This window comes from Mastomys coucha, unplaced genomic scaffold (genome assembly GCF_008632895.1).
Source record: "Mastomys coucha isolate ucsf_1 unplaced genomic scaffold, UCSF_Mcou_1 pScaffold7, whole genome shotgun sequence".
Taxonomy (NCBI): Eukaryota; Metazoa; Chordata; class Mammalia; order Rodentia; family Muridae; genus Mastomys; species Mastomys coucha.
Window position 1 is genome coordinate 37,319,306 of NW_022196913.1, and position 24,699 is coordinate 37,344,004.

General features: G+C 41.3%; 1 protein-coding gene across 2 annotated transcripts; it reads left to right on the plus strand.

Annotated features, from left to right (window-relative positions):
• Positions 1–6,638: 6,638 nt before the first annotated feature.
• On the plus strand, positions 6,639–19,341 carry LOC116082262 (serpin B9-like). 2 transcript variants are annotated; one of them, XM_031359134.1, is made up of 7 exons: positions 6,639–6,770; positions 9,114–9,291; positions 10,570–10,707; positions 11,165–11,282; positions 13,092–13,234; positions 16,377–16,532; positions 17,965–19,341. In XM_031359134.1, the coding sequence occupies exons 2-7, from the start codon at positions 9,124–9,126 to the stop codon at positions 18,364–18,366; spliced, it is 1,125 nt and encodes a 374-aa protein (XP_031214994.1). In that variant the 5' UTR covers positions 6,639–6,770; positions 9,114–9,123; the 3' UTR covers positions 18,367–19,341. The 2 variants fall into 2 exon arrangements, with proteins under 2 accessions (XP_031214994.1, XP_031214995.1); XM_031359135.1 differs by lacking the exon at positions 6,639–6,770 and adding an exon at positions 7,629–8,166 and having other exon boundaries at positions 17,965–19,340.
• The last annotated feature ends 5,358 nt before the right edge of the window (positions 19,342–24,699 follow it).

The window sequence follows — 24,699 nt, forward strand, 5'->3', positions numbered from 1 at the left end:
GTATTTCTTCACCTTATCTTAGTCTTCAATAACCACACAGAGTAACAATATTTATTTAAAACTGCACGTAAATAGCTGAGCATTTAAATGATCTAACTTAGCCTTCTATGCTAATCCAGCTAACTCCCGGCCCCATCCCAAGATACATGCATTTTATTATTGATTGGGTTTTTTGAGGTTCAGGTGTGTTTCCATGATCTCTCTCTGAACCCCTTTCTCATGGCTCCAAGTCCTCCATCCTCCTCCATAATCTGAATCTTCCTCTTTCCCCTTTCTCCTTCCTCTGCTTGCCAGAAGTCCCACCCTGTTCTCTACTCTGTCTGGGAACTGGGTAGTTAGCATTTAGTGATGAAGCAGAGAATTAATGATACGAATTGTTTACATAAACATGAGACAGGACATTCTTGGTATAAGCATTACAATGCCATGTCCAAATTGAAATAAGGTATGAGGGTAGAGAAATCAGCATTTGAATAACACAAGGATAAATTTTACACAGTGTACAAAAAACATGCCAACAGGAACTAACTTCTGAGCAAACCAGCAGCATCTTGCTTTATGGTGGGTCCTCTTCTCCATCAAAAGGGGACACAATTCATGGGCATTCTGCTTTCTCCTTTCCTTGTCTCTGTTTCAATCTTATACAATCAACTTGTAGCAGTTTGAATGGTCTAATGATGGTTTACTGCATGTGTTTTTTAATAGCTCTATCAGGCATTAGACCCTTGAGACATAATAGAGGCTCAAATGGTTGAAGTTTGAGACTAAGAACATTTACAGCACCCTAGAAGGTCTCTGATCTCATCTGTATTCCCTGGCTGTGAGCACAGTTCTTGGGAGTTTTCTAGAATGCAGCTCTATGTGTCCCTGTGTACAGCAAAAATCTGTTCATTTGTTCTCTCAATTTGGTCAATGTCACAACTATTAGTGGTCTGGCTAGGTCTCCTGACTTGTTGTGGAGCACCTATTTTCTCTGAATTTAAATACCTTTCCTTGGGAAGGTTCACAAATTTGAAAATAATAAATAAAATTTAAATTTAAAAATCCCCAATAGTGCTTACTTTCATTTATCAATGTTTTTCATTCTGAATTATAATTTGCAGTTTTCTGGTTCTTTTGATAAAATCTGTGGGCAGCCTTAAGACATGGAAGTGGCTGTGAGCTTATTCTCTCTTTAGCCTCAGCCCATTTAGGGAAAGGTTTTCTAGAAATGTCTTAGGAAAAGAAAATCAAAAGCTTTCTACAGACTCAATTCCACAAGGCTTCCTCTGTGCTCCATACTCTCCCATATGACCATTGTTCCCTAAGACTGGATGACACGTTGAGTATTTCAGCCTCTTACATGGTTTGGAAGTGTTGCTGAATTGTGTGATTTATGTTCTATTCATCATGTGTTTATGGTTTATTAGATTTCACTAGCAGTTAAAATAACAATCTGTGTTTTATAGTACTATTAGGTTAAAAACTGAATGTAGAGGGGCAGTGAGAGAGTTCAAAAAGTTTGATCTCTGACCATGGTAGAACCTTAAGAAGCCAAAGCAGGAGCATCCTACCTTTAAGACCAACTTAGGCTTCAAGGTACCTGTCTCAAACCAAGAAAGTGTTCCTGAGGGAAGCTCTTACCCAAGTAGCCAAAGCCAAGAAGATACGTTTTTAATGAAATGTTTTTAATGCCTAGTTTCCTGACTGTAACTGGATATGTTCTATGTTGGTCTCCACTTGTATTCCTTTTGTGCCATTTGTTCAGACAAAGCCCATTATTGTTAGAACCAAGTGGAGAACTGTTTCCAGACTGCCTGACAAAGAACAAGGACACTCTAAAGAGACATTTGTACTTCCTTTGGCTAAAAGCTATTTAAACAGTGTTCCCCAGTGAATTTCCATTTACCTAGGAGCACCATGCTGATGGATGCGAAATCTCAGAGCCTTCCAGAGGAAAACTGTCTCCCAGAGAGATATTTTTTATTTCTCTGACCACCTTGCAGGACAGAACGAAGTCAGACAGCAATAGGACAGTGATAGGCAGGACCACATTGTGACTGCTTAGCTCTATCAACTCAAGTCTTCTGCCTTCTGTAATCTCATGTCAGGAATCCCACTGATGGACCCTGGAGCACACTGGATAATTGGTACCTTTCCCCTATGTGGTCACATTGACTAAACCTCTTTTGTCTTCTTTCACTATGAATTTGCTTCTTTAAATTTGCTTTTAAAGGACAGCTGACCAAGCCAGGCTTGTTAGGGCTGCCAGAACACAGCCACTACCCCTAACAGTTAATTAATCTGATTGTTGTTTTCTTTTGTGTGTTTGTGATAGAGTCTCACTTTGTAGTCCAGGCTGTCTGGTACTTCATATGTAGACCAGGCTGGTTTTGAATACACAGAGATAAGCTTGCCTCTATCTTTTTATTCTAGCACTGCAAATGTGTATCACCACATGTGTGTGGCAGGATTTTTCCTGTCAGATTACATTAAAATATTAGTGCAGCAGGAGGCCTGTGATTGGACACAGAGAGAGACTCAGAGGAGGGCGAGGAGAAGCCAAGATGGAGGTGGACAGACAGGAAGAAGATCCTGATCCTGCCTGGTTTTAATAGCCACAGGTAGTTATGAATATCATATAGGGATAGAATAATTGGGATAACTTGTTTGACCTAGGTGGGCAGCTTGTACTATTATCAACTGGCTCTGAAATTATTGTGTGGGCATATTGTGAATTGAGAATTTATTGACAAATAAATCTGACTTGTTAATTATAAGTTTCTAGAGTGTTATTTCTAACAGGTTGCTGGGTATTGTGGTGGCTGACCGCGGGGTGGATGGTTGTTGCGTGGGGCTGGTATAGCAGTGAAGGGAACTCTCGGGAGCTCTGTCCCTGCCAGAGAGTTGGGTGGGAACTTGGTGGTTCTTTTTTAATATTTCCAGCAACAACGGCACCCAGCTGTGACTGATTTATTTGTTCACCCTACTGAAAGTCTCTGATAATGACTCTTGTTGGGGATTCATAGTTCACAGACTGTTGAACAAAGTCTTCACAGCTCAACCACCATTTGAAATTTATTAAACTCTCCTGTATTGTTTCTCACATAACATTTCATTCAGGTACTCTGTTTTCACCCACCAAAGGTGGGGCCCTTCCCAGCCTAAGCTACCTTCCTGCCACTGTGTGATCCACATTAGGATTCCAGGACAGGAGGAAGTCAGAGGAGGCTGGGGGTTGAAAAATGTGAGGAGCCATGGACAAATAAGATATATTTATTCATTGTGGGTGAAGACCACCAGGCTGGCAGCCTCCAGCAGGGACCCAGGCACAGGATGACGCACACAGTATACACACAGGAATATATGGGCCTAGACAGTCCAGTACCAAAGCCACAGGTATGCAGAGATAGCAATCTACAGGCAGTCTGGGGAGGCTCCAGCCTCCCACCTACAAGAACAAAAACAACCTAGGTTAGGACATGCCATTTTCTGAACAGAATTCCAAAACCTTTACCTGTAAAGTGAGAGCATCTTCAGTCTTTAGACCCAGTCAACCCCAAGAAGGACTTCACAGTCAACCGATCAACTCTCAGATTATTATGTCTCATTAAAGGGGCTTAAGGGAGAGCCATGGAGGCATGAAAGGGAGTTTTCTCAACAGAGGCCACACAGGTTCTAAGAAGAGGCAAATCAGAGGTGTGACTATGGCTAGGAGGAACTTTCCATGAATCATGTCACACAGAGATGACAGAGTCACCTTGACATGTCTTTGGAGGCTTTAGAATTTACCACAGAGATGAAAAGGTAACCAGAGAGCACAGTTAAGAAATCTGTGTCATGCAATTCATTGGCAAGATGATGATGATGATGATGATGGTGGTGGTGGTGGTGGTGATGATCCCTTAAATAAAAATAAGAAGTAATTTGAGTAGGCATTCTTATAGGAAGACTTATAATGGTTCAGTGAGCACATGAGCTTAAGATTGACATCATGACTCATCAGGGAAAGCTCAAAATCAGAATGAGTAACCATATCACACCTATTGGCTAAAATAAGAAAAGAGAAATGATGCACAGGAAGAAACTGAAACTCATAACTTGCTGGTGGGGACATATACTTGCACAGAAGCCTTCAAAGTCATTACATAGTTCTTCAGATTGTGAAATGCAGAGTTGTCATATGATCCAGAAATTCCTTGGGCTATACCCTAGGTAATTCCAAGAGAGCATAAGTCTATATACGAAAGAATACATAAATGTATTCTTTCATATTAAAATTCATAGTAAAATTAGTACTAGATAAAAGATAGAAACAATTTAATGCTTATCAATTGAAAAAAAACTTATTTTAGATAATATTATTATTAACATCTTTAACCAGAAAAAGAAACAAATGTTTGACAAATACTGTCTTGAGATATAAAGAAAGACAAAAATGTTAAGCAGACTCAGGAAAGGAATGAAGTCCTTCACTCCTGGGTCTGATTAAGACTCCTGCTAGCCCTGCTAACAGTTTCTGTGCAGGTTGCTGACATGCATAAAATACTCATTCTCTGCATGGATATTTCAAAGAGGAAGAGTAAAACAGCAACCATGCTTATATCCTAAGCATATAAGGCCATTCTCTTTTTCCAGAAGCAAACATACAAATTCCTAGGACTCTTACAAGAAAACCTATTTATAGTCCACGACATGCCTTAGCTGCCTTCTAACCCATGCTTTATCATGCCTGATTATAATTCCTATGCAAGGTACCCATAAAGTCACATTTATTTAGGAAAAACAAGGAAGAGATCTTTGGCATAGGAAGCAGCTGCTGTAGCCCTCTGGGATAGAAACCACAAACAACAAAAATATGGAAAATCTTGACTCCAAAAAAATTCTCCAGATGAGAGAAGAATGAGAGCCCATGCTATCAAGCAAGACGTACACTGAAGATGCTCACAATAACTTCCTTAAGGGAGCCAAAGTCCATGGAGAAGCATAGTGCAGTGGGGTCTGTGCTCTATAGAATGAGCACTGTTTTAAAGGACAGGCCCATGTTGTAATAGACTACATACAGAAAACCACATTGGGGGTGATTGAGTAGAAAGAAGGCTGGAACATTTTAGCCAAGAAGAAAAAATAGCTTGGCTCATTGTTAGAAGATGAAGAGAAGTATGACAGGGAAGAGTCTGCATGGGGGCAGGGGTGAGGAAGGAGAGGCAGAGCAGAAAGGAGACACTGTTTCAGAAGATACATGGACAAAGGGGAAGATCACAGTGGGACAGCTGCTTCAGTGATATGGGATCAAGGAGAAAAGTGACCCCCAAAACAAAAGTTAAGACAGGAGATGGTCAAAGGAGAGAAAATACAGTAACCTAAAGGGACAGGAGGTTGAATCCCCTTCTGCTGCTGGAGGACAGGTGGGGACAGAGGAAGTAGATGTTGCAGGTAAGGAAGCCAAATTTTGCCTCAAGCAAGATGAGCAAGAAAGCCAGGAGCCAAAGTTCCTGCAGCTGCTGTCACTCCCTGCTGGGTTAGGGGTTAGAGGACAAGTGGTGTGATAGCCTCCTGTGGAAATGTGGGGCTGGGCAGAGAAGATGAGCACCCTGGAAAAGCCCAAAAGCACCCCAGCAAGCTTCAGGCAGGAAGAGATTGGAGAAAAGCTGCCCATCTATTTAAGCCAGAGGGAGAACACATGGAAAAGAAAGCTTTCTAGATTGCACATGGAGTGGAAAACGTTATCTAGATTGAGTGCACCGCAGGGTATAAAATTGAGTAAACTCTCAGGCTTAGCAAAATGGATGATGAGTCATCCTGTGGACAAGGTGAGCCTATCCTGTGTCCTTCCATAAGTCTTCCTAATGTCCCATTCTGTTTCCCAAAAAGGCTTCCTATGCTGAAGTTCTGCTTATATGTTTGGCCTCATATAGTTTCACTCTTTATACTTTTAAAAGCTTGTCCTTAAGTAACTAGACAAATAAATACTGGGTCTCTATTAACTATAAAGGAGAATGAGAGTTTCTCACAAGGCTGTAAGTTGTAACATCTGAGAGCCACCAAAGCCACAATGTAGCTACTGCTGGGACACTGAAGCCATGCTCTCCTTGAGAGCTTCTTCATGCATAGGTGTGTCTCATCTTCTCTTTTCTTACTTTTCTTCTTTTTATGTATTACTCTTTTTAAATATATTTGTGTTTGCTTCTCAATAAACCCAACTGCATTTCATACTGCCTCTTCCTGAAATCCCTGTCTGTGGCAAAGTCAGGAATGGTAGTTTCACTTGAGTTGAGATTTCTGTGCCCCAGTCACTACCACCTTAGTGGCTGAACCTCAGAAATATCAGTTTAGTAAAAGTCCACACACATGATCACATACTCTGTTTAAACAAAGTGCTCATGACTGGTTTAAAAAGCCAGAAAATGGATTAGTGTTTGCCAGAAGAGGATGCTGGGTGTGCGGAAATGGATTTAGATATTGGGCACCCTCCACATCCACCACCTGCCACCCTACAGGCCCAGAGTGCTATTAAAATCCCAGAGTTTCTCCCTTGGCTCACAAGGAAAACTCCTGCTACTTTCACTTTCCCTAACGGCCCACTTTCCCAACCCCCACTCATCCTCTTCCTGCAGTGACCGTCAGAGCTGGAGGCAGCCTGTCTCCCCGCCCCTGACTAGGGACGCTAAACCAGAAGTCCCCGCCTTGTACTGAATGAATATAGGACGAGCAGAGTCCCACAGGCAGCTCTGAACCTCTGCTGGGAGCGTCAAGGCTGCAAACGCTGGAAAGAGAGGCTGCAAACGGTGGTAGGTGTGGGCACCTGGATCAGGGTGGCGCTGTGGGACACACAGAAGTCAGGTTTACAAGGCACAGGCTGAGTCCAGGAGGGAAAACTAGGACTGCTGGGTTAGGGAAAGAGACAGCTGGGAGGTGGTGGTGTCTTTTTAAAGAGCTTTTTAAAGCTCTTCAGGAACTCCAGCTGACCAATGGCAAGGAGGCAGATCCTAGGGTTGGTATCCTAAGCTGTGATGGCTCCTCCTCCCCCAGACTTAGGGACCACAGGGTATTGGCAGCCTTTACACTGACCTCTTTTTATGCTTCCTCTCAGTCCCTGCCACCTAGGCAATTTGAAGGCCTCTGCCTTCTCCTTGTGGATCTCCCAAAGTAATCTCTTTCTTATTTCCAGGCCTTTTAAACATCTGGGGCCTCTAGTCCCAAATTTGAGCTCTGCTCATTCTCATTTATGAAATAATTCACTCCATTCTGAGAGTGATCATGTCTTTGATTACTTCATATGAGTAATCAAATACCCCCTTTAAGTTCTGGACACTTCCATGTTTCCCGTTGTACCTACAGCCAGCTTTGTCCAGCTACATCAACAGTGAGACACTGCACATAATTATTTTAAAAAGAAAACAGTTTGCTTTAGATTTAAATACCCAGTTATTTCAAAGGGAGGAATTAAAACTGATCCTGAAAAATCTATCATAAGCCATCATAAGAACATAAAGCAGAAATCACAAACCGAATCAATAAAATATATGTATGACTAGGGTCAAACTGGTAACTAATTAAAACCTGTGTCTTTAATAAACACCCATAGTCTAGTAGCATAAAACATTGTCTGTCATTTGTTCCAGAAGAGCAGGTTGTTAGAAACTGCTTAAATGTCACTTATGCGCTCTGGAGTGGACCTGAGTTGTGTGTAACTTATCCTCAGACTGCTCACATTGCTAGTGGTGGGTCTGGCTGTCAATCACTTTCTCCCTCCCAGCTTTGCTGGAGGACAGATGGGGCCTGGAGAAGGACAGTGAACGGCCCATGGGAGAATCCTTCACTAATGACTTATGCTTACTGTTAGGGTGCCAGACATCTCCCTTACCTTCACACAGCTCCCAAATATGGAGGATGATGGACAGGAATCAGTAAGAGAAAGATTACACTTAGGAGTGTTGAGCAGACCTGGGGTGCGGCAGCTGGCCTAGGGTAGGACAGCAGAGGCCCAGAGGCTGTCCTGTTCCAATGACGTTGGGAAGGAGGTGGGGGGAGAGTTTGAAATCAGTGACAGAGATGGGGTAGGAGAGATTCTAGATGAAGTAAACAGCATTTCAAGGACTCAGAAGCAACTTTAAAGTGACATGAGGATGGGCAGGAATGCAGAGGGAGGGGCAAGCTGGGTCAGATGAGAGGACCAAACTGAGGGTAAGTCATTGAAAGCAGCACTACCTTTCCTACAGAGCCCTGGGAGACCTAAGGGGAGGAGTCAAAGGATGTAAGGACACTCTCAGGATGCTGTGTCCCTCTGTCTGAGGAGTAGGAAGAAGCATGGGTTGGGGTATTCTGAGGCTCCGTAGGCTTTGGACCTGAATCTGTGCACAGTAGGAAGCACTCTGAAACATACTTCCAGGGTGCAAAGGTCATATGACAGTGATAGCACAGCCTTGGGATGCACAGTGACTCAGAACTGGATTAAGGCATCTGGAGCAGTCACTTAGTCTGGGCCAAGCTGTCCATTCATTTGGGAGAAAAGCAGCTGGGGTGCCTGCGGCTGATGCAAGGTCTCTGAGCAGCCACTGCAGGGGAATGCTCCCCAGTACATAGCAGTATTAATGCTAGCTTGTCTTTGGGTCTCATTCAGCATCTCAGTGTCTTTTCTGTAGCATCTCAAAAATGGGGAGGGTACTGTCTAATTCCTCATCGATAACACAGGAGGAGCCTTCACAGGCAGAGTCCAGCAACAGCGTTGCTGGGTCAGGCAAGAGGACCCAGGGTTTCTGGTTGTTTTCTTCCTTGTTTCCTCTTCCTTCTCTTCCTTCTTCCAACTCTACCTTCTTGATAAGAGAGGAGTTGGTCTGTATGGAAGGAGGCTGAATACCTCCTTTCTCTGCTGTGTTTTGTGTTTGTGTTTCTGATGATCTTTCCTTCTACCTGTGCAGATGAGAAAGAAGCTACTTTGGTCTGCTGCAATGACCACACTTAGCTAATAACCTTAAAATTGGAAGGACTGCGATCTACAATGAATTTTTGAAATCTAATTTAAAGTACCTATGGCCTTTGAAAGGACAACCAGAAGTAGAGTCCCAGATTTCCCTGCCTCAGAACAATGAACATTCAGCTCTCTGTTGAGTTCATATCTCCTTTTCCTCTAGATTCTACATCATGAGTACTCTGTCTGAAGCAAATGGCACCTTTGCCATCCATCTTTTGAAGATGCTATGTCAAAGCAACCCTTCCAAAAATGTATGTTACTCTCCTGTGAGCATCTCCTCTGCTCTAGCTATGGTCCTCTTGGGTGCAAAGGGACAGACAGCAGTCCAGATATGTCAGGTAAGTTCTCTGTCATAACCAAACCCATGTCACATGCATAAGAATTTCTGAGAAGGGATAGTAGGAATATTCACACACAGTTTCATGGAGCAAGGGCTAAAGAGGAAGGACAGAGTCTCCTCCAGTAAGACTTCTTTAAGGGTAATGAGATTTCCTGAGTAATAACTTGGGGTAACTCTCAATAAATTGTCTAGAACTCAATTAACAGTGGTGCATGAATAATTTCATACTATACTTGGTGGCACAGGCCTTTAATTACAGCTACTAAGAAGATTGAGATAGAAGGATACCAAGTCCAAGACTAGCCTGGGCAAATTAGTTTCAGAAAAAGAACAACTTTTTTTTTTAAAAGAAGGAAGGAAGTTCTTAGGGTTATAACATGTATAGTATCAAGTACTGCGATTTGAGAAAATAAAAAGATGTTGAAATTATTTGAAACAAAGTTTGCTGGGTTCTATCTATTTTTAGAGCAATAGGCTTTGTAATTATTTGATGACAAAGAAGGATAATTCCTTCTCTTATTTTTGTCCAATGTGCCTTGCTTCAGCTAAAATACTGAAGAGGGCATATGTGTGGAGCAATTCCGTGTACTAACCGGACATTGGGTTGATTACTTTTAATAAGCATCCCAAGAGCATTCCAGAAGATTAGGAATAGGTTTCTGACCTCAGAGGGTTCCTGGACAGGCAGGAGCCATTTTTCTGAGAAAAAAAAGTCAGCATACAGCTTCACAGTGGGAAGTCATCTGTGTTGCCCTGTAGTTTGCCAGGACTTTCTTTCTCAAAATCCTTTCAGATGTAAGTGTTCATTCTCATCATTTCTAAACATAGTCCATGAGGACATGAATATGTAGAGAGGCTTCTTCCTAATTAGTCCTCATGGTCTTTTCTAGGTTTAAGTTCACTAATAAACACTTATACAGATCTTATGTATGTGTGTAGCATGTATGCACATGTGTGTGCTCGAATGTTTGCTCGAACATTCTAGCACATGTGTGTGTGTGTGTGTGTGTATGTGTGTGTGTGTACATGCCCTTGTATACCTCTTTTGTTGGAGGGGGAGGAGTCAGTGCTGGATGTCTTACTTTCTCTCCTCAGGTTCCTCCCAGGGCTGGGATGGCCTCCATTGCACCACTGGGCCCATCTTCTATTCTTATTGAGACTCTAACTCAGATCTTCATGTACTTTACTTTCTGAGATACCTCTTAACTTTGACAACTCCTTCTGAAACAAAAAGTTTCATCACTGAACTCATAATGTTCCATCATTTCTTTTCCAGACACTTGGTTTGAATAAAGAGGAAGATATTCATCAGGGTTTCCAATGGCTTCTCAGGAAGCTGAACCAGTCAGACAGAAAGTACTCCCTTAAAGTGGCCAACAGACTCTTTGCAGACAAAACTTGTGAAGTCCTCCCAGTAAGTTGTATCAATATTATGATAGCAGTTAAATGCAAGGTAGTTGTTGTTGTAGGTCCTCTGAGAAGGACTCTAGAGAATTTGAGAAAATAATAGATCAAGTTCTACTCAGTGTGAGGGTACACATCTGTAATACCTTTATGTAGGTGGCTGAGACAAGAGGGTCACATATTCTAGGCCAGCTTAGGCTACATAATGAGACTTACCTAAATAACCTCCCCAAAGATCACAATTCTATGATGATACCTTGAAATATTTTTAAATTGGATACTTGTAATTTTTATTTGCTCGTCTCAGTTGCGAAGTTCCAGTACTTAAAGATGTTGGTTGTTTAAAGTTATGTCTATACTCATTTTAGTTTTGTTTTTTGTTTTTAATGCCAAAGTATTCAGTTGGTTGGAAAGCTTGCTGAATGTCATTTTGTAATGTTATCTTCCTGAACATTTTCTCACCAAAGACCTTTAAGGAGTCCTGTCTTCAGTTCTATGACTCAGAGATGGAGCAGCTCTCCTTTGATGAAGCTGCAGAGGAGTCCAGGCAACACATAAACACGTGGGTCTCCAAACAGACTGAAGGTCAGAATTTCAAGTTATTTCACACACCACATTTTTGTCCTTTCCATCCACCCTCTCTCTTCTTCCTCCTTTGTCCATTCTTTTAATTCCCCTTCTCCCCAACACAGACTGATCTCAGCCATTTCAGAGTCAATGTCATTCAGACTATCTAGACCACCTTGTATAATTTAGATCTCTGTGAATTCATGGAGGTTCTATTCAGACACTTAGACTTTATATATGGAGTTGTTTGTATATTTCCCTAAGACAGAGGAGGGCTGATGCAAATGTGATGAGAACTCATGAGCCTGATTTCCAGTCTAACAGTTTGCAGTAGAAGACATGAGTGGTTTGCAGCATTCAGAGTCATGTGACTCTGCTGTCTCTGAGAAGGAGATTCATGGATAGACCTTCCCCAAAATCCTGCTCTAGGGGTTCTTCTTTCCACAGTCTCTGTTGCCTTAGCTGTCACCATCTTTATCTCTGAAGGAGACTACTGTTTCTGCTTTCACAGTTTCTGCTTCACATTGGTAACTTACATTTGACAGAATTAGACTTGATTTCCATTGAGGACCCACCCTGTCAGCTGCTCAGTTACGTTAACCTGAAAAAGCTTCCAATTGGGGGTTGAACTTTACTTGTTTTTATTTCAGAGATGACAAGTTCTAGCATTGGTCTTTGAGATCATTAGCTGATTTGAACCATTCATATCCCTCTCTGTCACTAGATACATTCTTATTTCTGTTATCAGACAGAGAGTAAAGAATGAGAATCTTTTCTAAAACTCATCAATTATTTGCACATTTCTTGTTAGAGTTTTACCTCTTGTGCAATCTTGATATTGTAAATTAGCAAGGATTGCTTTGATCAGGGAAAGAATCCCCCTTAATTGAGAAGAAGGAAATTTCTCCCTTTACCCACATTTTCTCTTTAGAGATGGACAGCACTTGTTTCTTTCTGATTTTAAGTTTTTGACATGTTGTGGTATGTCACACCTGGGAATGACCACGGAGTGCTAGGTGAGACTCTGGTTTTAAATCAGTGTATTTGTAAGGGTTAACAGGGGGAACAGAATGATACATAGTAATACATAGTATAGAGGGGATTCAATAGATTGGGGTACACAATACAGGCTGAAGGGAAAGTAACCACCTGCATGTGGAGAGACTGAGAATCTCTTAGCTGCTGGATCTATGAGAATGGAGACCTTAGCAGGCTAAGTCTGGCATGGAAGGCCTAGAGGATTCTGCAGAGCCACTAGTCTTTGGCCAAATCAATTATCAGCTAAAAATGGCAGGCACAGTGCACTCACCAGCAAGGACTGAAGGCAGGCAGACAAAAGCAGTGCTGCTTCTGTCTCAGATATCTGGCAGCACAGCATTTTGTTGCACACCGTAGGGAGCTTCCAATCTATTGCTTACTCTTTCTGGGAAATGTCCTCACAGACCAGAGACGTGTCCTTTGTTTGATTCCAGAAACAATTAAGACGGTAACTAACAGTAGCCACCCCAGGGGTAATCATGGCTCCCTCTCACATTTTCTGCTTGTTTTGTTCTCCATCCCGAAATCTCTTTTTCTGCTTTGCCCAAACTTGCTTCCCTTGAGGGACCTGCAAGTCTTTCACCATCCTCACCTAATGATGTTCCTCCAGTGTACATGGTCTCGAGTCAAACATAGCTGCTAGTGTTTTCTTTTGATTTATTTTTATTGTTTCTCCAAATTCAGCAACTATGAGAACATGATGCTTAGATCTGCCCAGATGTCTTATCAGTTTATGTCTCTCATACACCTAAAAAAGAAACCTGAATGAAGTCTCTGCTTTCTCAACAGGCAAAATTCCAGAGTTGTTGTCAGGTGGCTCACTTGATTCAGAGACCAAGCTGGTTCTCGTCAATGCCTTATATTTCAAAGGAAAGTGGCATCAACCATTTAACAAAGAATACACAATGGACATGCCCTTTAAAATAAACAAGGTAAGAAACAGCACTCAAAATTCAAAGGACAATTTCCTTGTATTTCAAAGGAAAGTGGCATCAACAGTTTCTCAAAGGATGTACAATGGAAATATCTTTCAAAATAGATAACATAAGGAACAGCATCTAAAAATACATGCCAGTGTGATGAGGAAACTGCATGGAAAGCTTTGATCATGATTGTGTAGCTCATGGCTCAGTGGTAGAGACTGCATACCCTGTGTGAGGTGCTGGCCTTGACTCTCAGACCAGAAAGAATGAAATCAGGAAAGCACAGAAACCGTTTGAGACTTGTATTTCTTAATGAAAGTTTAGACTTGTCTTAATCAGGGTTTCTATTTCTGCACAACATTATGACCAAGAAACAAGTTGGGGAGGAAAGGGTTTATTTGACTTACTTCCACATGGCTGTTGATCACCAGAGGAAGTTAGGACTGGAACTCAAGCAGGTCAGGAAGCAGGAGCTGATGCAGAGGCCATGGAGGGATGTTCTTTACTGGCTTGCTTCCCCTGGCTTACTCAGCCTGCTCTCTTATAGAGCCCAAGACCTCCAGCCCAGGGATGGCACCACCCACAAGGGGCAATTGAGAAAATGCCCCACAGCTGGATCTCATGGAGGCACTTCCACAACTGAAGCTCCCCTCTGTGATAACTCCAGCCTGTGTCAAGTTGACACACAAAACTAGCCAGTACAAGACTCCATAGAAGAATGATAGGAACAAGGAGTATTTGCTGTCTGTGTGATTTTACCGTCTATCTATCAGTGGCTCATGCTGCTTTGATCATTTCTTATAAAACCTTTGTTTCTACCTCATTCTACATTTTCCTTTGAGTTCAAGAAATCAAAAACATAGGTGCTATGGTAGTATCAAACATGTATGCAGCATGAGGCAGAGTAGAAAGGAATGTATAAACATTTGTGTAAAAATAATGTTTTAATTAAAATAAGCATTGTAAACTACTTGTCAATTTATCATTATTAAGGTGTATTTATAGCTTTCTAATATTGAAAACAGTGATTCAGATCTCAGTTTGAATTAGAGTATAACGAACTAAAGTAGATATTAGAATAGTTTGCTCAATACCTATAAGATATAATTTAATGCATTTAGGAGCATTATCAATATTAAACTTCCTGTTTTCTTTTTATTCACAGTACTCTAAAAACATTTGTAAAAGAATGAGTTTTTCTTTTTAACTTGGGAATTTAATAAATAATAAAGGGCAAAAAGATACATGAGGTTCTTTCTAGATGGTCCCCTAGCTTTTAATAGGTTTCAAAGAAATTTCTGCATTGTGATGGGTTATCAGACTGTGTCACATAGCAACATGTCCTTATAGTTTCCATCTTGGAGTAATTTAACCTGGGATTTCCCTTCCCTTGGATAGGCGATCAGGATATAGCTGTGCCCTTAGCCCGTGAGTGTCTATGTTCTGGAGCTTTCTGCTTTGTGATGGGTTAGGAGGTTTTCATGAACTTTTCATGAGTCTGTGTGCTCCTGTTGTCAGACTGTTTATTTTTTTATTTTTATTTTTTTTAATATTGGATTTTTTAAATTTACATTTCAAATGTTTTCCCGTTTCCTGGTTTCCCCTCTGGAAATCCCCTACCCTACTTCCCTCCCCCCTGCTTTGATGAGGGTGTTCCCCCACACACCTGCCCACTCTAGCTTCCCTCCCTGGCATTCCCCTACACTGGGGCATCAAGCCTTCACAAGACCAAGGGCCTCTCCTCCCCTTGATGACTGACAAGGCCATCCTCTGCTACATATGTGGCTGGAGCCATGGATCCCTCCTCTTTGGTTGGTGATTTAGTCCCTGGGAGCTCTGGGGTAAGGGAGGTCTGGTTGGTTGATATTGTTGTTCTTCCTATGGGGTTGAAAATCCCTTCAGCTCCTTCAGTCTTTTCTCTAACTTTTTCACTGAGGATCCTGTGCTCAGTCTAATGGTTGGCTGCAAACATTCACCTCTATATTTGTCAGGCTCTGGCAGAGCCTCTAAGGAGACAGCTATAGCTGTTTTCTGAGAAGATGCATCTGTCCATAGGCCCATAATAGCACTATGAAAATATTCCAGTCTATTTTTATGATTTTTTTGTTATTCATAATTAACTCTGCTGTTTTCTTAGATATGATTTAGACCACAACAAATGATCATCATCCTGCATCAGATATGTTAGTCATCTTTCTATTAGTGTAGCAAACTATCTGAGATAATCAATTTAAAAGTAGGAAATGTTTATTTTGGCTCATGGTTCTAAAAGTTTCATTTGCGTTTCACTGGACCAATCGTTCCAGGTTGTGGTGGTACAGCACAAAGTGGTGGAAATGCATGTTGAAGGCTAGTTCACCACACAGTACTCAGGAAGCAAAAGAAAGAAACACGAAGGGGCTAGAGTGCCTTCAGGAGAACTTGTTTTTAAATATTTAGCTTCCTTCCATTAATCTCTACCTCCTAAAAGTTTGAGTAGCTCTTGGTAGTGGCTAACTGTCCTGATTATTATTTTTTTGTTTGTTCTTGTGTGGTGTGTGTGTGTGTGCGCGCGCGTGTGTGTGTGTGTGTGTATGTGTGTGTGTATGTGTGTGTGTGTACTTGACATAAGCTAAAAAAAGGAAGAGCTCTCAGTTGAGGAATTGACTCCATAAGATTCTTCTAAAGGCAAATCCTGCTGGACATGTTCTCAATTAATGGTTGCTGGAGGAGGGCCCAGCATGCTGTGGGTGGTGCCAAAATTAGGCAGGTAGTCCTAAGTTAAGTAAGAAAGCATGCTAAGAAAACACTGGGGAGATGCCAATAAGTAACATTCCTTCATAGCTTCAGCCTAGTTCCAGCTTTGAATTCCCCCAGTAATGGATGTTACCTGAGACTTGTATTATGAAATAAATTCTTTCCTCTCCAAGTTGTTTTTTAGCATGGTGTTTTACCACGTAGGCTAATGGTCCCATATCAGCTTACATTCAGTATTTTCAATGAAATCGGGAAGAGGAGGGCAGACATTGTCTCAGCATTCACAGAAACATGAATATTGTTTACATTGTGAGTGCGGAAAATTTCATTGTGAGCCCTGAAATTAACTGCAGCTCATTTGGAAACCTTGACCACTCTCAGTAATATGTTTTATGTCATTTATTTCTGTGTTCAGGATGAGCAAAGGCCAGTGCAGATGATGTGTCGTGAAGACACCTATAACCTCGCCTATGTGAAGGAGGTGCAGGCGCAAGTGCTGGTGATGCCATATGAAGGAATGGAGCTGAGCTTAGTGGTCCTGCTCCCAGATGAGGGTGTGGACCTCAGCAAGGTGAGCCACGAGAATCCACAGCATTCACTCTAAATGTCTTCCAGAAGAATCCAGTGTCCCTGGTGTTCTTTGTCATCAGAACAGAAGTAAATGATTTTACCCTGACTAGTATCAGTTGAGTGTGTGGTATTCAAAAGCCCAGCATTGAGTTGTGGGCCTTTGGGCTCAAAGCTGTGTCCAAGACTCCCATTGTAGGCTTTGTACCCTTCCCATATGACATAAATTCATCACTAGAATGGGCAATGGCTACCTGATAGGATGAAATCTGGGCAACTCAAATGGTGAACTTAGCACAATGCTTGGAAAATAGTCCTCCATAAATATAATTCATGTCATGATCTTTGTCAGTATTTTATTCAATATATGAGAATATGCATAGAAGAATTGTTGCACTTTGAGCTAACAAAGAGGAAGAAGAGGGGTGCAGCTGGGGAGAGCAGAGTCAGGCAGGTCATTATAAGAGTTCTTGGTCTTCCTTGCAGCAGGATTTCCCATGGTGTGTGAAACATCCTCTGAATGGTGGGCAGTAGAGTGTGCACCACCTAAGGGGCCTTTGTAAGCAGACTAGCTCCATAGGTCTCAGCATCCATCTCCCTAAGTGTGGCATAGTTTCTCTAGGATATTACTAGTTTTTCATCACTGACAAAATGCCTGACATGAATAACCTAGGGCAGGAAGGATTTATATAGGCTCACAGTTTCAGAGTATTCATTTCAATTTACCTGTTCCATCACTGGTTAGTATGGTGGCAGCTGTACACATTGAAGGGAATACAGATGTTTTAGTTAACAGGAAGCATAGAAAAGAGAAAGGACACATTGGATCAAAGAAGAACTTCCAAGAAACATCTCCAGCAATGACGGCCTTCATTCAGCTAGACCTATCTCATGTCTAAAATTTTAGCCGCCCCCTAAAATGTTGCCACAAGGTTCAAAACAGGGGTCTGCTATGAGCCTCTGGGTGGAATTTCACCTTCAAGCCACAACAGCTCACCAAACACAAGAGTTCAACCCTGGATTGACTTCCCTTCTGGTGTTGGAACATAGCAAGAGTTATTTCTTTCAGATTTTTGATTTTTATTTTAGCAGCAGTGATTCACTATCTTTGAAACACAGTCTAGCTCAAGAAAACAAAAGCAAACACAACCTAAACCATTATCACCTGGACACGGACACCTGTCAGAATAAAAGATGTCTCAGAAACAATTTAGGAGAGGATAGCCAGGTCTTTCAATCCCTGGGCTGCTTGTCGCCTATGCCTATCAGGGAAGACACATACAAGTTAGCAGGACAGCTGGATGTCACACTGCCTGTTCGTGTGAATAAGCAGTGTGCCTTGAATGGTGTTAGAGGGCACTGTGACTAGGAGTGCTCTGTGGTTCTGAGGAAGACCTCAACGGTGAATCTGAAATTTTCTAATTCTTTTTTGTCAGGTGGAAAGCAGTCTCACCTTTGAGAAGTTAACAGCCTGGACCAAAACAAACTTTATGGAGAGCACTGATGTTGAGGTTTTCCTTCCAAAATTTAAACTCCAAGAGGATTATGACATGGAGTCTGTGCTTCAGCGCTTGGGAGTGGTGGATGCCTTCCAAGAGGCCAAGGCAGACTTATCAGCAATGTCTCCAGAGAGAAATCTGTCTGTGTCCAAGGTTGTTCACAAGAGTGTAGTGGAGATCAATGAGGAAGGCACAGAGGCTGCAGCAGCATCTGCCATCATAGAATTTTGCTGTGCCTCTTCTGTCCCAACATTCTGTGCTGACCACCCCTTCCTTTTCTTCATCAAGCACAACAAAACCAACAGCATCCTGTTCTGTGGCAGGTTCTCATCCCCATAAAGGCACACTTGTCATGTGGGGAGAGTTCACACTTCAGCATCTCCACCACTCCCACAGCTCTGTGAGGATGGGCAAATAAGGGGAAGCCATGTTCTAAGATGAGGGCAATTTCTTCCTGTCAGCCTGATCTGATGATGGCTGACATCATCCATGTCCTGAATGCATCTGTGCCCTTTGTCAGGTTATGTCTAATGATGCCATATACCCTCTGCTATGCTACTGGTTGATAGCCATAACTTACAGCTAATAATTTATAGCCAATTAGAACTGATTCCACTGTACGAGAATGCTATAATGTAGCTGGAGAGAAGGCACAGATGCTAGGAAAGGTTGCTGCTCTTGCAGAGGACACAGGGACATTTCCCACCATCCACGTGGCTGCTTACAACCTCTGGGAAATTCCAGTTTCCATCCATGACTTGATGACTTTCTTTGGCTTCTACTGTGTCCAGCATCCTGCATATGCACATATACTCACTCAGTAACACACAAACAAGTAAATTTTTAAAAATAAATAAAAATTTAAAAAGAGTCTTAAATTTCAGTAATAGCTGCTATAGTCCTTTTTCAGATTTTAATGCCATTATTTGTGTGTACAGAGTCAACAGTTTATAGGTAAACATCAGTGACACGCCATGATCTTACCTTCATCCCATCTCAAACTCACTGTGTAACCATCAAGCAGTGACTTCATTCTTTAGACATATAACCATCTATATTCTCTCTGTCTCTGTATTTTGAGATTTTATATAGATTTCCTCTTTGCTCCTTTTATAATGTTCTTTGATGCACACAAATTGCTTTTTTTTTTCAATGACATTCTCCTGATCATGAGGTATGCATGCCACAGTTAAGAATTTTACTACTAAAGTCAAGTATAGAAATAAATGTCCCTCTGTTTTCCTCCAAGGCTTTCATGGATTATAGCTTATATATCTAGGAAACTGTTCCAGTTTGAATTAAATTCCATATATGGTATTATGTAAGAGCCTTTATTTATGAACATCCAGTTGTCCCAGTACTTGTAATTGCTTTGAGTCATGAGGTAAGGACCAATGAATAGGAAAAGCAATGTTTTAACTAGTGAGGTAGGATAGAAGTTTCTCAATACAGATATTGAACGTTACCACAATAGTGAAAGAAAATATCAGAAGTGAACAAGAAATGAAGGAAACACTAAAAATTCTGTAATGAGGGCCCTCAGAGACAACTCCGGGGGTGGGAGGAACAAGCTTGCTGCCATGCCTGACAACTTGAGTTCTATTTAAGGAACTCACATGGTGGAATAAGAAAACTCTAGCAAGTTGTCCTCTGACCTCACCATGGTAATAATAACCATGGTGATAATTTCCTATTACCAAGTTACTCTTGCTAGGGAAAGGCAGGAAGTAGAATAACAGGAGCCCATGAGATCCTGAAAGTGATAAAGCGAAGCCAGGATGTACTCTTATAAGTCAGCATGTGTCCTGGGTTCCAGAAGGTTCAATTCCAGGGCATATCCCAGTGATGTCATCACTGAAGTCCACAAAAGGACAGTGACTATGATCTCTGTAGCCATATTTGTAGCAGCAAATAATGGGTCCAGGTGTCAATATTACACAGTAAAAAAGAAGTCATGCTATACTCTGAATACTGAATGAGAGTTAGAAAGTTGTACCAGGTGGTTTTATATTAACATGGTACAAGGTAGAGTCGTTGGAGAGGAAAGAGCCTCAACTGAGAAATGTCTCCATGTTCTCTAGGGCATTTTGTTAATTAGTCATTGATGTGAGGAGGCTAGCCCCACTGTATGTGAGACAACCCTATGCATACAGTCCTCTGTTTATAAAAAAGCTAATTGAACAAGCCAGGAGGAGCAAGCCAGTAAGCAGCACTCCTCTGTGGCCTCTACATCAGCTCCTGCCTCCAGGTTCTTTCTCTATTGGCATTCTTCTTCTGACTTCCTTCAGTGATGAACAATGATATAAACATATATTTGAAATAAACCCTTTCCTCCTCAACATGTTTTGTTCATGGTGTTTTATCACAGCAATAGAAACCCTTACCAGCCGGGCGGTGGTGGTGCACACCTTTAATCCCAGCACTTGGGAGGGAGAGGCAGGAGGATTTCTGAGTTAGAGGCCAGCCTGGTCTACAGAGTGAGTTCCAAGACAGCCAGGGCTATACAGAGAAACCCCGCTCCCCCCAAAAAAGAAACCCTAACTAGACAAAAGTCAAATATAATGTACTTCCAGTCTGGTAGATGGGTGATACCAAGTTTTGAAAGGAGACAGGGTGAAGCATAGTTTCTATTAGTCTGTTTTCTACTTCTCTAATGAAATATTGAATTTTGGTAATATTCTGCTTATTATATAACCCTGGATGACCTGCCTAATAGTGGCACTGTCCACAGTATGCCGGGCCTTCTCATGATCTGATCCCATAGGAAGAAGGATCCTGAACAGTGAGTATCAAGAGGTTGGATTAATGGGAAATAAAGAAGATGAGAAATAAATAAGAGAAAAGCAATAGCTGTAACCATGTGTATATGCTGATGACTGATGCCTGGAAATATTACCAAGTACAGCAGTATCTCCCATATATATATATATAATATATATATATAAATTATATATATATGTATATATATATATATACATATATATATAATTTGCCAGGAAAAAAAACACAGCTAAGGCCAGCAAAAACACAGAAGACCTCAGAAATAGCTGCCTAAAATGTGACAATCACAATCTAAGAGGAAGAATTACTACAACATTTACTCCTACAAGGCTCTGGCTCCAGCCCTAGACCAGCCTTGTCATGTATGCTCTTGAGTGAGTACAGAGAACTAAAATTTCCTTCCATCAGAGTCTGAGAAACTCTTGGGTTGATTTGTCTAACCACATCCAATATTAAAAACACATCTAGAATATGGCTCTCAGAGTTGCATATGGGCAAATATGACTGTTAGTATAACAAAGGCCCTGTTTTGCATCAAATTGATAAGAAATATAAGCAGAACACACAACAGAGAAATAATTCCACCATGTCTGGCTTGGTGGGGTTACTTTCAGGAGCATGAATGACTCTGACAGCTGCTCTCTTGAAAAGCTCAGTCAAGTCCCATGGCCACTCATTAAGGTAGCATCCCTGGAGCAGCTTGAACAACTTGAGGACAGGTCCACTGAAGTGTCCTCTCCCTTAGCCACTTCTCACTGTCATACAACCCTAATGAGGGGATTCTTGAGCCTTGGAACTTCCTTATGAGAACTTTTACCTTCCTTTTGCTATCCTCTGCTCACCCTACCCAAACAAGAGGGAAGTTTTCAAACTGAAGGAAATAGCCACACTAAGAGAGGAAATGGCAAAGCTGTCTGAATATCTCTCTCTCACACACACACACACACACACACACACACACGGTTATATATATATATATATATATATATATATATATATATATATATATATATGTGTGTGTGTGTGTGTGTGTGTGTGTGTGTGTATGTATATGTATATGATAATAGTGAAAACTTCTGAGTTGAGGGTTGACAAGCAGCTTTCCTAAGAGCTCCTGTAGTGCTAAAACCCACTGGCTCTGCTCCTCCTTCCACCATGAATGAGGAAGAGATATAAGATTGCTTTCACATACATCAAGGTTCTCCTTACCTCAACTTTGGGAAACAAAGTCCTCACCATATACTATGTATACGCCTTAACATAGTGTTCCAGTTGTATCAGCTTTGGGAAAACATTGCAGTGGGAAACCATGCTATGGGAGTGTCTTTGTTCATACAGAGGCAGCTTCAGGAAAGGTTGGGTATGTTGAGGCAGGCCAGGGTAAAAGTGTGCTTATAAGTGTTTAGGGCTAAACACAACAGTGATTTGGAGTCAACCAACCTCTTCCTGCTTCTCTGACAACAGATGACTTCAGGGAGTTTCCACTTGCACTGTTGTTCCCATTGGCAAGTTTACCACCCTATTCTCCTCATCTGTCAGTCACTTCCTTAGTTGAGTCTCTTTATGACATTAGAAGAGTCTGCTGGTCAGCTGTTCTCTTTCCCATAGACTACTCCTTTACTAGTTAATAATACAAAGTCTCATAGACAGGGCAAGATATAAACAACAGAAGTTTCTCTTCATGATTCTAGAGAACAGAAGGTCTTATGAAGAGAATTTTAATGAAAAGGAACAAACTGAGAAAAGAAAAGCATAAAATGTATGCTTCAACTAGTAAAGGGATAGCAACAAGTGAAACGGTGCAGAATTCTATGTTCAAGGAGATGAAAAATTAAAGGAGCAGTAACTTGGGGGCAAGGTCCCACCTAGCTAATTGAGGTCAAACATGGTGGTACACAACTTTAATCTCAGAGGACAGAGTCAGGCAGGTCTTTGAGCTCAAGACCAGCCTGGTCTACTGTTTCAAAACAAACAAACAGACTTTATATATGCATATATATATATATATATGATTTATTATTAATATAAATGTTAGCAATTAATCCTATAGCTGTATTTCTTTACTTTAGGTTTGTCCCCAATAATTACACAACTAAACCAATATTTATTTAAATCTACAACTCAATAGCTGAGCAATTAAATGATGTACCTTTACTTTCTATGCTAATCTAACTACCTCCTAACACCATCTAACCCACAATAGTTGCACAGTATTATTGATCTGGCCCCTCAGATCTCATCTTCATGGATCCAATTCCCCCATCCTATCACTGATCTCAATCTCCCTCTCTCCCTCCTTTGGTTGTTCAACAACCTGTCCTATACTCTTTTCTGCCCAGGCATTGGGTGATATCCATCTATTAATAAGGTAGAAAATAAATGATAAGAACTGTTTTCACAAACTTAAGACAGATGATTATGGTATAAACATTACAATGCTATGTCCAGATTGAAACAAGATATCATGGCAAAAAAATCAGAATTTGAATAACACAAGGGTAAACTTTACACAGTGTACAAAAACATGCCTATGTACACATATATATTCATATATTCATATATATGCATTTTCTAAAATGTAGCAGATAATACTTTTGAAACATCTCTGTAACAAGCATATTCTACCTCTTCTACTCTGGTACAAGTAAAAGAGAAGAGAAAATGAAAGTTTAGGTGGTTTTATATTAGAAACATCTACAGATTGCCTTTGACCAGAATTTACCATCTACTTACCTGGGTGCCTGTTTTAACAATGGGGGAGGTGTTTTGGACACATGATATTGTTTGCATTTTAAGATTTGAATCTCCTTTTTCACATTGAAAATACACTTTCATGTGAGAAGTTCACAATCTGGTCAATTTAGGAATGTTAAAATATATATATAAGGTTCCCTTCCATTTCTAGGTTAAAACTTGTGGAGAAAACCAGATGTGTATGAACTTAAAATTCAGTTCTTTCTACATGTCTGTCCTCACTGCTACGATAGTAGACCTGTCCCACCATGCAGCTTAGAAAGTCCTGGAGAGACTCTGCACCCTTGGGTTAGTGTTCTACCAACTCAACAACATCTCCACCCTGGAGCTTTTGCTTGGATGTTGAATGCTTGGCACTTCTGAGGAAGTCAAAACTAGATTTCTAGGAACGTAGACAAGAAACTATGCTCAGTCCCAAAGATATTGCAGAGGCACTTTTCAAAGGCTGTGAGGAAGGCCCAGGTCAGTTGAGCCATGAAGATGGGCAGCATGGCAGGAGGCAGAAGAAAATAGAGTTTGGTAAGATCACCTATCCCCCACTGGAGAACTACTGAGCAAACCAGCAGCATTTTTCACTATGGTAGGTGCTCTTTTCCATCAAAAGATGATGCCATTCATGGGCATTCTGTTTTCTCCTTTCCTTGTCCTAGTTTTAATCTTATATACTTAACTTGTAGCAGTTTTAATTGCCTAGTGATTGTGTTCACTGTGGTTATTTTATTGTATTATTGTTTTTATTAATCATTCCATTAACTTACATCTTAAATGATATTCCCCTTTCTGGGTAGCACTCTACAAACCCCAGCCCACATCTGCCCTCTGGTCCCTCTCCTTTGCCTGTATGAGGATGCTCCCTCACCCACCTACTCCCACCCAATCCCTTCAGCATTTCCCTATGCTGGGGTATCAAAGCTCCACAGGACCCAAGGCTTCCCTATCCACTGAAGTCTAACAAACCATCCTCTGCTACATAGGTATCTGGAGCTATGGATCCCCTTGTATACACTCCTTGGTTGGTGGTCTATTACCTGGAAGCACTGGGTGGTCTGGCCAGCTGACATTGTTCTTCCTATGGGGTTGCAATCCCCTTCCACTCCTACAACCTTTCCCCTAGTTTTCTAGTTCTTTTCAAAAAAA